The 13,003-nt window shown below is 39.6% G+C and overlaps 1 protein-coding gene across 18 annotated transcripts in view; it reads right to left on the bottom strand.

Annotated features, from left to right (window-relative positions):
- Positions 1-2,314: 2,314 nt before the first annotated feature.
- Positions 2,315-13,003, bottom strand: part of LOC110492082 (transmembrane protein 269) — a 29,136-nt gene continuing 18,447 nt past the window's right edge. For 17 of the 18 annotated variants that reach the window (XR_016487294.1, XR_016487293.1, XR_002468944.3 and 14 more), the window contains one exon: positions 2,315-6,354. Coding sequence is in view for 11 of the 18 variants with exons in the window: in XM_090202966.1 (XP_090059092.1) it covers positions 6,245-6,354 (110 nt within the window). In the remaining 7 variants the exon portion in view is untranslated. Of the gene's footprint in view, positions 6,355-11,724; positions 11,762-12,192; positions 12,279-13,003 lie in introns of all 18 variants that reach the window. The other variant, XR_016487292.1, reaches the window with a different exon arrangement.

Below are 13,003 nucleotides of genomic sequence, written 5' to 3'. Positions count from 1 at the left end.
CTGCTGTGGTGGTCAAGACACTCAGGGGTATGCTCTTGTACTGTACAGCGCTATCAGAGGCTGTGTGTGTGTGTGGAACATAGTTGCATCTATTTGGAGAGTTTGCCCCAAGAAAGTTTGAGTTATGGAATAGATTTGCGAGTACCTCACAGGTAAAAACAAAACATTTTGGAATTTACCTCTTAGCGGGAATTTCTCATCCCACTGTATTAAATAGAAAAACAAGTTAAGTGGATATTGTTCCTTTTGAGAAGTTGAAAACTTTGGTGAAATCTCTTACGTGCAGTATATATACTGTCTCTCCTTTCAAATGGCTTAAAACAGCCTGAGGCAAGAGTTTGTGGACAGGATCCTTTTCCATGGGACAATGTGTAAACATTTCCACCTGGTCCAGTCCAGATGCTGTCGTGCCAGTACGAGCCACTACCCATGTACCTGGTTCTGTAGTCCTGGCAACCTCCTGCATTACCTATGGACCCTGAGGAATGTAAGACAACAAAGGCCGGGACTTCACGTTCAATTTAGCTGTAACTACTTAGCTGTAATAACTTAGTTGTAACTACTTAGCTGTAACAACTTAGCTGTAACAACTTAGCTGTAACAACTTAGCTGTAACAACTTAGCTGTAACTACTTTGCTGAAATCGTACTCGGCAGTGCTCTTACTAATCAACTATGTTGAATAATTCTATTCCCAATATTATGTAAAATCATTATTACATTTTTCAGATACATTTAATTAAAAGGTTCAGAGAGAAATAATTGGTCAATTTAATTTCAGACATTTAATTCCAGTCATCCACTGACTTAAATAAGATTAAATACATTTCCCTGTTCTCCAGAAGGATTCAGAGTCCTTGGATCCACTCCAGCACTTTTCAGAGAGATTAGTGTTTTCGGTGGCAAAGAAGATGGCAGCAGTCCAAAATGACAAGCTGGCCAATCAGGGGACAGCTGATGTCCCTCTCAAATGACAGGTTCCAGAGAGGATGAAGCATCCAACCAGACAGGAGTGATGTGTGAGCGTTGGGACTTAATCTGTGTTTGGGAATCTGCCCCGGTAGCCTAGAGTATACGTAGATGCTTGTTTAATTAACGTTCTGACTAAATATTTCTACATGCCTTTGTTGCTTTTTGTAATATAAACATGCTTGATAGCGGTTTTCCTCTCATCCTCAGATGGTCTTTTGGAATCTATACGTCTATATGAATTGATCACATTGGGTAACTGTTACTTTGCACATATCTGATTAAAGTAATTTTGCAAATATACCTCACCAATAAGCTAACAAAATTTAGGGTGACCAGTTTTAGTGGAGGACCCCTGTAAATCTGTCCTTCCCTGGCCAAAAGCAGTCTGTATAATATTCTCATTAAACGAAAATAATGTATATTCAATCACTCCACAGCCAAGTAAAGCCTGTTATTAGCTGTGTACCGCCTCCATGTTGTGGCCACCTATTTAATGTCATTGGGCTCGCTCATTCTGTGCTATTCAGATCTCTCAGGTATGACCTGATGAAGTACTGCTGGATGTGGAGCTTCAAGGACCGGCCAGTGTTCTCCGCCATCATCAAGCTTCTGGAGTCCTACACATACCTGACTCTAGACATCTACATCCCAGAGTGCATAGACATCTTTGACTACACCAAGAGGGCAGGTGTGCTCCTCTAAATATCTAGCCTAAAGCATCACATTAATGAATGAAGAGGCTAAATGCAAGCAGGGGCAGACTGGCCATCTGGCATTTCTGGCAAATGCCAGGTCCATTTTTAGCTCAGTGAGCTTGTTAACTTTTTTTGGTTCAAAATTATCATTATCTGGCGATAAGCTAGAAATTGGCCAGTGAGGGGGGCCTCGAAAATAAATGGCCTGGTGTGTTAAATGCCAGGGCCGATTTCTGGTCCCAGTCTGCCCCTGAAAGCAAAGATTTGGTCCCTTACAAAGCACGGCTGCAGTTGATTCTAGTTTCAGGTTCACTGTACTGTGGCATCAACATCCAGAGAGATTTTATTAAACCGAGATGAATTGTTGTAAATGATTTAACATAAGGGTGTGTAAGTATTGTATGGGGAATGCAACCTATAGCCTTATTGTAAGATTGTACAAATGTTGTCGAACCACACTGGGGATTTTTGTATGAGTGAGAATTTCAGCACAAAATGGATGTCAGGAAGAATAATCTTCTAATGTTATTGTCACGTCACAATTCCTCACCTCACATGTTTGGTCCTTCAGTAGTGAGTTCTTTTTTGAAGTTGTACAGATGTAATAAGCGTTCTTGATGTCATCTTGTCATGAAACCAGGCAAGTCATTATAAATCACCACTTTTTATTGTCAAAAGGTACAGAATAAAAAATACAGATCTTCATAAGACGATTACTGGTTTATAATTGGGTGAGTATCACTCTTGTGCATTGAACTGTAGTAATGAGGCATGTATTGTGGTCATACAGTTGAAGTCTTGAAGTCACTGATCATGCTACGCAAAATTGGCCTTTAAGTGTACTTCACTCCCTCTACGCTGTTGATTTTGTTCATAAAATTGCTTGTCATTGACCATGATGTTAACAAACCAGCAGTTGGGACCACGTGGAGGTGACATTTATAGGTGTACTGTAGAGTTGCTGTTGTCAGTCTCAAGACATTTCAAAACAAACTCGTCACATTGTCTCCATCACACACACACACACACACACATCTAAAATCCTAAAGCGAGGCACAAACCGCCATTTTCATAACACACCCAGTCATGCGGAAATGGAATAAGTCCTTGCTCAACCGACTGGATCAAGAACAGGAATATCTAGATATTTTCACACTACTGAGCGGAGCCGAACCAAGCCAAGATGAGCAGGACTAGTTACACATAAACCATAGTTACTGGAACAGTGCTGGAAAGGACAGCAGGAAAGGAAATTATCCAAGCCAGCACAGTTCGGGCCGGCACTAGTGTTATGGGGGAAAAAAATACATTCATCAATATACCTTGGGTAAAAAGCAATTTTTTTGGTACTACTGAAAGTGCAAAGCCTCCTAAAACAGAAGCAGAGGTGCACAAATACCAAATAAAAAGCTACGTTCACAGGAGATAAAAACCTAACCACTCGTGTAAATCAAATTGAAAGATGTCAAACCCTTAGAATAAAAATCTGCTGATGTGTTTTGAGTTAAACACGAGAACCAGTTATCTTACATGGATGCTCAATATTGTATTCACCATATAGCTAGCCCGTGACATCTTTTTAAAATAGCACTGTAATTCTAGTGATTCAAATATCTGGTGGGAACGTAAGCACTAATACATTTTGCCTCCAATGAAATGAAACTAATCTCTCGTCGCAATAGTAGGAGGACAAAAAAAAAAGGGACAAATTTAGATTAAAGAATGCAGTTTGATGCTCAAAAACAAACTTGGTTTTTGAAGTTAAAATAAAAAACAAAATATTTAACAATCCCATATGCACACATAATGTATTATGTACAATCACTGTGGTAGAGTTAAGTAGAACAGAACCAAAGTCTGTCGACCATCATTTAAAAAACAAACCGGGTGGTTTGAGCCCTAAATGCTGAAAGCCATGGTATATCAGACCTTATACAACAGGTGGGTCTAATCCTGGACGCTGATTGGTTAAAACCGCATTACAGCCTGTGTCTATTCCACAAGTTACCACCTGCTAAATCTGATGTTAAAATGCCTATTTACTCTATTCCAGTGATGTTAAGTACTTAAGTAGTACTTTAAAGTATTTTTAACTTCAGTTGTTTTTGGGGGGCATCTGTACTTTACTATTGATATTGGACAACTTTCACTTTACTGCATTTCTAAATAAAATAATGTATGGAATGAAAAGTACATTTCCCTGACACTCAAAAGTACTCATTATATTTTGAATGCTTAGCAGGACTGGAAAATGGTCAAATTGACACACTTATCAAGAGAACATCCCTACTGCCTCTGATCTGGAGGACACACTAAACACATATGCTTTGTTTGTAAATTATGTCTGAGTGTTAGTGTGCCCCTGGCTATCCGTAAAATTAAAATAAATGCATGAGCAATTTGATATGATTTATACTTTAGATATTCAAGTATATTTAAAACAAACACTTTTTTTTTTGTTTTACCCCTTTTTCTCCCCAATTTCGTGGTTTCCAATTGTTAGTAGCTACTATCTTGTCTCATCGCTACAACTCTCGTACGGGCTCGGGAGAGACGAAGGTCGAGAGCCATGCGTCCTCCGAAACACAACCCAACCAAGCCACACTGCTTCTTAACACAGCGCGCATTCAACCCGGAAGCCAGCCGCACCAATGTGTCGGAGGAAACACCGTACACCTAGCGACCTGGTCAGCGTGCACTGCGCCCGGCCCGCCACGGGAGTCGCTAGTGCGCGATGAGACAAGGATATCCCTACCGGCCAAACCCTCCCTAGCCCGAACGCTAGGCCAATTGTGCGTCGCCCTATGGACCTCCTGGTCGCAGCCGGCTGCAACAGAGCCTGGGCTTAAACACAAATACTTTTACTCAAGTAGTATTTTACTGGGCGACTTTCACTTGAGTCATTTTCTATTAAAAAGGTATCTTTACTTTTACTCAAGTATGAAAATTGGGTACTTTTTCCACCACTGCTGTTCCATCTGACTGCGCAATCCACTGTCTCATCAGACCAGGCAGGGAAGTTAAACTTGATCTCCACTATAAAAAGCATCTAGACATCATCTCACATTTCTTTTAGTTTAACAGCGGAGATTTGTATAAACCTTACTTGTCTGTCTCCGAAATGTGCAACATTGTTTCAATATTCAAATTCCATCTCCAGCTGTCCCATAGTAATGAAGGTGTCGGGATGAGACAGGCAGTCAGCTTTTCTCAGCCAGTCAAAATGAATCAGCATCATTTTTATGGATATATGAAGAAATATCAATAGAAAACTGGTCAAACGAAACAAAGTGCAGCTAGTTTGCAGTCTTTCCAGCTCGAGTTTGAAGTGATTGTGTTAGCTGTGTTGTTGGCTAGCTCATCTGAACATATTTTCTATGCCAGGTGAAATTAAATGTCACTAAAAAACACCTTAAAACAAATAAATGAAGCTACTTTATTATTATTCTGGCTGCACTGTTTGACGTGACTGTAAGTTAGCTGTAGTTGGCTAGTTAGCAAGCAAGGGATAAGAACGTTGCCAGCCAGTATGGCAATGGAACATTTAGAACGAACGACTGGGTCGCGTCTCTGGCAACCTAACCGATAGAACGAATGACCAGCCGGCTTGGGTAGCAACACTAGATTTGTGTCAGGACTATATATCTTGTGGAAGGGATAAATGGAATGAATAAAGTCACCAAAATATAATTTATGAAAATCTGTAAATCATTATTTGAATATGTTGGTACCCGTTGTATACAAGTGATAATGCCCAAGAAGCTGGTGTTTGGAGGATAAATTGACATGGTCTGCCGGCCCCACGACTTTGTCTCGGGCCTAACGCCCGTGCCAATATATCCTCCAAACACCGGCTTCTCGGACATTATCACTTAAGTATTCCATGGGTATGACAAAATTACTTTTTACTCTTCTAATTACATTGGTAACCAGTTTATAATAGCAATAAGGCACCTTGCGGGTTTGTGGTATATGGCCAATATACCATGGCTAATGGCTGTATCCAGGCACTCTGTGTTGCATCGTGCATAAGAACAGATCTTAGCAATGGTATATTGGCCATATACCACACCTCCTCTGGCCTTATTGCTTAATTATACAATGGACTTCTTTTGTATCTGCAATATGATGAAAATAAAATATTTTGAATTAAATATGTATTACAAATTGGGAACATGCAATAAGTTTGAATCTACCATGTTTACAGTAAGTCTCAAATGACTATTAATTACTGAAAATACCTCATAATAGTTGGAGTAATCTCAAGCACAATTATGCACACAGTACACACAAGACAGTACAGTACAATTCTGCCATTGTATTGTAAAAAACATAACTAGACATTCAAACACTGTATTAATCAAAAACAAAAATGGCTAAAGGTACATTACATTATCCATCAAGTGGTCATGATGAAAAAGGCAGTTAAATCTTACAAAAACATTAAAACGTCCTCTTACGTCCTTTTTCGATCCGCTGTGGATAGCTAGCAGCAGCAGTCTGGGAGCTTTAGTTAACCTCGCCGGACGGCCTGTTGACAAGCCATGTGTGAGTTTGGAGCAAGGCCTTTAACTCCTACTACACTTTGCAACTCCAAAGAGATGTTGGGAACAAAATGTAGGAGACAGACCACAACAGGTAGTACACACATGCCGGAGAGAAAGAGGAACAGAACACCATGACAACTCCTGCAAAACAAAACAGGAAAAACAAATGAGATGAGTCGTCTACCTAATGAATAGCCTACCTTTTTTCATGGCTGGATTATTGTGATCTGAAGCCATTTTAGAAAGCTTTCATTTCGATTTAAAAAAGGGAAATGCCACCACTTTTCAACATCATATTCATTATCTCCAGCACCAAACCAGTGTCTCCATATGCGAAAGCAGAGTTTCTACAGCATTGATCTGTGGTTAAAAAGATGGTCCTATAAAAAAATCCTCCCTTACGACTTCACAAAATAGGAGGATCCCATTTTTTTATACAAATAAATAATGGGATTTTTTTAAACCTGCAACGAGTTTCTAGCCAGAGGGAAGGTATTTTCTTGCTCTCCAAGTCATAGTGAGGTAGGGATAGTGTTTTATAATCAGTGCTTTAACTTTTAATGATGTCATTGGGTAGACCTTTACTTAATTTCCCACATGTAGACATTTGTATTGTGCAGAAGATAATGAAAATGAAGTTGAAAACTGGTGGATCTGTCTTTCATGTAAGAACTTATTCTGAATGGAGGATTCGTATTACTGCTCACATGTTTAAAGTACCTGCGGCCTCATTTATCAAAGGTGCGTGAGCATAAAAAGCCTACTTTGCTTGCGCAAGTTTACCCACAAAGGTTGGTATTTAGAAATGTTGAACTTGACGGGAAAGTGTGCAAATCTTTTGTATTGCAAGCAAATATAGTTATTTTTCGGGAGATGTACAGTGGGGCAAAAAAGTATTTAGTCAGCCACCAATTGTGCAAGTTCTCCTACTTAAAAAGATGAGAGGCCTGTAATTTTCATCATAGGTACACTTCAACTATGACAGACAAAATGAGAAAAAAAAACGACAGAAAATCACATTGTAGGATTTTTAATGAATTTATTTGCAAATTATGGTGGAAAATAAGTATTTGGTCACCTACAAACAAGCAAGATTTCTGGCTCTCACAGACCTGTAACTTCTTCTTTAAGAGGCTCCTCTGTCCTCCACTCGTTACCTGTATTAATGGCACCTGTTTGAACTTGTTATCAGTATAAAAGACACCTGTTCACAACCTCAAACAGTCACACTCCAAACTCCACTATGGCCAAGACCAAAGAGCTGTCAAAGGACACCAGAAACAAAATTGTAGACCTGCACCAGGCTGGGAAGACTGGACCTGCAATAGGAAAGCAGCTTGGTTTGAAGAAATCAACTGTGGGAGCAATTATTAGGAAATGGAAGACATACAAGACCACTGATAATCTCCCTTGATCTGGTGCTCCACGCAAGATCTCACCCCGTGGGGTCAAAATGATCACAAGAACGGTGAGCAAAAATCATGACCTGCAGAAAGCTGGGACCAAAGTAACAAAGCCTACCATCACACTACGCCGCCAGGGACTGAAATCCTGCAGTGCCAGACGTGTCCCCCTGCTTAAGCCAGTACATGTCCAGGCCCGTCTGAAGTTGGCTAGAGAGCATTTGGATGATCCAGAAGAAGATTGGGAGAATGTCATATGGCCAGATGAAACCAAAATATAACTTTTTGGTAAAAACTCAACTCGTCGTGTTTGGAGGACAAAGAATGCTGAGTTGCATCCAAAGAACACCATACCTACTGTGAAGCATGGGGGTGGAAATATCATGCTTTGGGGCTGTTGTTCTGCAAAGGGACCAGGACGACTGATCCATGTAAAGGAAAGAATGAATGGGGCCATGTATCGTGAGATTTTGAGTGGAAACCTCCTTCCATCAGCAAGGGCATTGAAGATGAAACGTGGCTGGGTCTTTCAGCATGACAATGATCCCAAACACACCGCCCGGGCAACGAAGGAGTGGCTTCGAAATAAGCATTTCAAGGTCCTGGAGTGGCCTAGCCAGTCTCCAGATCTCAACCCCATATAAAATCTTTGGAGGGAGTTGAAAGTCTGTGTTGTCCAGCAACAGCCCCAAAACATCACTGCTCTAGAGGAGATCTGCATGGAGGAATGGGCCAAAATACCAGCAACAGTGTGTGAAAACCTTGTGAAGACTTACAGAAAACATTTGACCTCTGTCATTGCCAACAAAGGGTATATAACAAAGTATTGAGATAAACTTTTGTTATTGACCAAATACTTATTTTCCACCATAATTAGCAAATAAATTCATTAAAAATCCTACAATGTGATTTTCTTGATTTCTTTTTCTCATTTTGTCTGTCATAGTTGAAGTGTACCTATGATGAAAATTACAGGCCTCTCTCATCTTTTTAAGTAGGAGAACTTGCACAATTGGTGGCTGACTAAATACTTTTTTGCCCCACTGTAAATGAGGCCCTGGGGCCTCATTTATAACCATTGTGTAAATGTCATACTAAATATCTGCGTGTGCCATTTCAGAAAAGAATATGTACGTCCCCAAAAAATGTTTTATAAACTTGGTGCAAGCCATTACTGCATTTGTCCCGTGTTTACCTGTCGTAAAACTGTGAATACGTGAACGAGCATCAAACTCCGCCCAGAAAACACCCTCCACCTTATGGTGTATAATTTGATACTATTGGAATTAGGTCACAACAGTTTGTAAATGAACAACAGAATATTTGATCACATTTCTGTAGAGGCGTGGGCACAATATTTTGATATTTTGCAGTAACTTTTTCAAATTAAACATACATGCTGCCTATAGAGATGGGCAGTATTTCTGTTACATGTATTTGAAATATGTATTTTAATTACTTCTGAGTATTTTGTATTACACTGGGCTGAAATGCACTCCAATGTATTTTGTAACAAGATTCTTTCGAAAGCTGTCATTTCAAAATACTTTTTCTATACCATTTCTTTATAGCGGTTCCCAATTTTGTGGCCCCCTTCCACCCTAAATTGGTATCAAGTCTGATGGCACAAAGGTGTGATAAGAGCGGCTATTAAATCAACCACATCTAAATGTTATTTAAAAAAAATCAACCATTGCAAAGCATGCTGAGTATTACTCTTATGAGCACTGCCCCAAAACAAGCCCAATGACAATACCTAGTGTGCTTTGCAGTTGTTCATTTTCACATATACAGTGCCTTGCGAAAGTATTCGGCCCCCTTGAACTTTGCGACCTTTTGCCACATTTCAGGCTTCAAACATAAAGATATAAAACTATTTTTTTGTGAAGAATCAACAACAAGTGGGACACAATCACGAAGTGGAACGACATTTATTGGATATTTCAAACTTTTTTAACAAATCAAAAACTGAAAAATTGGGCGTGCAAAATTATTCAGCCCCTTTACTTTCAGTGCAGCAAACTCTCTCCAGAAGTTCAGTGAGGATCTCTGAATGATCCAATGTTGACCTAAATGACTAATGATGATAAATACAATCCACCTGTGTGTAATCAAGTCTCCGTATAAATGCACCTGCACTGTGATAGTCTCAGAGGTCCGTTAAAAGCGCAGAGAGCATCATGAAGAACAAGGAACACACCAGGCAGGTCCGAGATACTGTTGTGAAGAAGTTTAAAGCCGGATTTGGATACAAAAAGATTTCCCAAGCTTTAAACATCCCAAGGAGCACTGTGCAAGCGATAATATTGAAATGGAAGGAGTATCAGACCACTGCAAATCTACCAAGACCTGGCCGTCCCTCTAAACTTTCAGCTCATACAAGGAGAAGACTGATCAGAGATGCAGCCAAGAGGCCCATGATCACTCTGGATGAACTGCAGAGATCTACAGCTGAGGTGGGAGACTCTGTCCATAGGACAACAATCAGTTGTATATTGCACAAATCTGGCCTTTATGGAAGAGTGGCAAGAAGAAAGCCATTTCTTAAAGATATCCATAAAAAGTGTCGTTTAAAGTTTGCCACAAGCCACCTGGGAGACACACCAAACATGTGGAAGAAGGTGCTCTGGTCAGATGAAACCAAAATTGAACTTTTTGGCAACAATGCAAAACGTTATGTTTGGCGTAAAAGCAACACAGCTGAACACACCATCCCCACTGTCAAACATGGTGGTGGCAGCATCATGGTTTGGGCCTGCTTTTCTTCAGCAGGGACAGGGAAGATGGTTAAAATTGATGGGAAGATGGATGGAGCCAAATACAGGACCATTCTGGAAGAAAACCTGATGGAGTCTGCAAAAGACCTGAGACTGGGACAGAGATTTGTCTTCCAACAAGACAATGATCCAAAACATAAAGCAAAATCTACAATGGAATGGTTCAAAAATAAACATATCCAGGTGTTAGAATGGCCAAGTCAAAGTCCAGACCTGAATCCAATCGAGAATCTGTGGAAAGAACTGAAAACTGCTGTTCACAAATGCTCTCCATCCAACCTCACTGAGCTCGAGCTGTTTTGCAAGGAGGAATGGGAAGAAATTTCAGTCTCTCGATGTGCAAAACTGATAGAGACATACCCCAAGCGACTTACAGCTGTAATCGCAGCAAAAGGTGGCGCTACAACGTATTAACTTAAGGGGGCTGAATAATTTTGCACGCCCAATTTTTCAGTTTTTGATTTGTTAAAAAAGTTTGAAATATCCAATAAATGTCGTTCCACTTCATGATTGTGTCCCACTTGTTGTTGATTCTTCACAAAAAAATACAGTTTTATATCTTTATGTTTGAAGCCTGAAATGTGGCAAAAGGTCGCAAAGTTCAAGGGGGCCGAATACTTTCGCAAGGCACTGTACATTTTGGTAATTTAGCAGAAGCTCTTATCCAGAGTGACAGTACATTCAACTAAGGTAGATCAACAACAACATATCACAGTCATAGCAAGATGTTTATGTAACCTTGACAGAAAACATTGTTGCTGTTCTGCTGGCTACTTGCAAAAGTACATTTTACATGTTATTTTGTTACATTGGTCTTCAGGGTATTTTTTAATTTATGCCCATCCCTGGCTGCCTATACCAAATGCCTGTCCGCACATTCTATTTTTTTTGTTGTATATTTGGAAACAATTTAGAAGTAGGCTACAACCCACACCTTTATGCAAAGGATGAATTGTTGCTCAATATTATGTTTATAAATTGATTGTTATGTTTCCATGTCCTGCCTTGGTATAGGTTCTGAGATTAAAAAGGCTTGGACTGTCTTGCTTCTGTCACACAGCAATACTGTAGCCGACTCAGTGTCAAATATTTGATATAATCTACCGTCTATTTACAAGGTTGGTAGAATGTATGCTGTACGTAGAAAAGGACTGAGTTTCTGAACGAGAAAAACAATGGGAAATTATTGTGGATCTGTCTGCATAATGTTTGATTTCCAATTGGGAAACATTGTCTGAGCTACTCAAAACATATTGAAATGACATACTGCAGTAGCATACATAGACCTACTTCAAAGTAATAAAAAAAAGAGCAACTGTCTCGAGATTCACCTGGTAAATGAGTCTGTTGGCAATAAAACGCTGCTGCCTGTGGGATCACATACAGAGAAACCTGAAAAACATAACCTACTTACATAGGCCCAATTAAATGAGAGATACGCAGTCATTTGTTTCATGGCTACTTCGGGAATATGAACCAATCATTGCGGGAAAAAGGTGAGGAATTTATTCTGCAATGGTCATGAAAATAAAATAATAGTAAATTCGATTCCTAAATCTAATTATTTGAGATTAAAAATATATATTTTTGCTCTTCTCACTAATGGCAAATGGCTGCATCTTGTGATTATGAATAAGTGTCATAAAAATGAATACTTAGTTCTACTTGCAATACAATAGTACAACCACTAGAAGACGTGTACTCATGGTCTAAAGACACTCACATCAAGTTCAGTTTTAAAAGTGGGAAAACTGGTGCATGCACATTTTGGGGTACATGTTTTTTTTATACATACTCACATTTACAAATGAGGCCCCTGGTATCAACATTCCAATAGACTTCACAGGACCAAACATCCATTTTTTGAAGAATTGTTTAAACATCTCTAAAAAAAAAGGTGCTATATTAACTATCCCAGAACAGTTTTTTTTGTTTTACAGAGTAGCTGTGTGGACTAAATTCTCTGGATGCCACTTCCCAATAGGTAAACAACCGGACCGTCTGCACATGTGCGGGATTCTCTACTTTACACCGCTTATTTGTTTTTATGTAGCCATTGCTCCCTCTGCTCCGCTTCCCTTCCTCCTGTTCTCACTCGACCCACACACGATTGGCTGTCTTTGTCTGGTGTAGAAACTTCACCAAATTGTTGTAACTATAAACAATCATTGTCTGTTGTAACTATAAACAACAATTGAATTTACCCCCCACACACATTGTACCATATGTGCAGCAGACTGATCACTTGAATTGACGCGCCTTTCGTTATTAACCATGTTTCCATCAAACCTTGTTATGCGAATAAAGTGCATGCCCATAAAAAAAAAAAAACAATGCAGGACTGACGGAAACAGAAAACGTTTCGGTAAACTTTCCAATTGTCGATAAAACAAAATAGGCTCGACATCTTATTGGGTCGGTAAAATTAATTATGCTGAAATAACTTCCCAGAACCCGAGGTAGTAGGAACATATCGCCACAGCTTCTAAACATCACCGTTCACGCTAATAGCTAGCCAGCGTAACGTGCTAGCCATCCTGTAACGTGATGTACACTGTTTTCAAATAGAAAAAGTAAAGATGCCATCAGAGGCAGAATGATGTACAGTGT

Source organism: Oncorhynchus mykiss, chromosome 16 (assembly GCF_057628025.1).
Source record: "Oncorhynchus mykiss isolate SJ-2025 chromosome 16, ASM5762802v1, whole genome shotgun sequence".
Lineage (NCBI taxonomy): Eukaryota > Metazoa > Chordata > Actinopteri > Salmoniformes > Salmonidae > Oncorhynchus > Oncorhynchus mykiss.
This window is presented reverse-complemented; position numbering and strand designations above follow the sequence as displayed.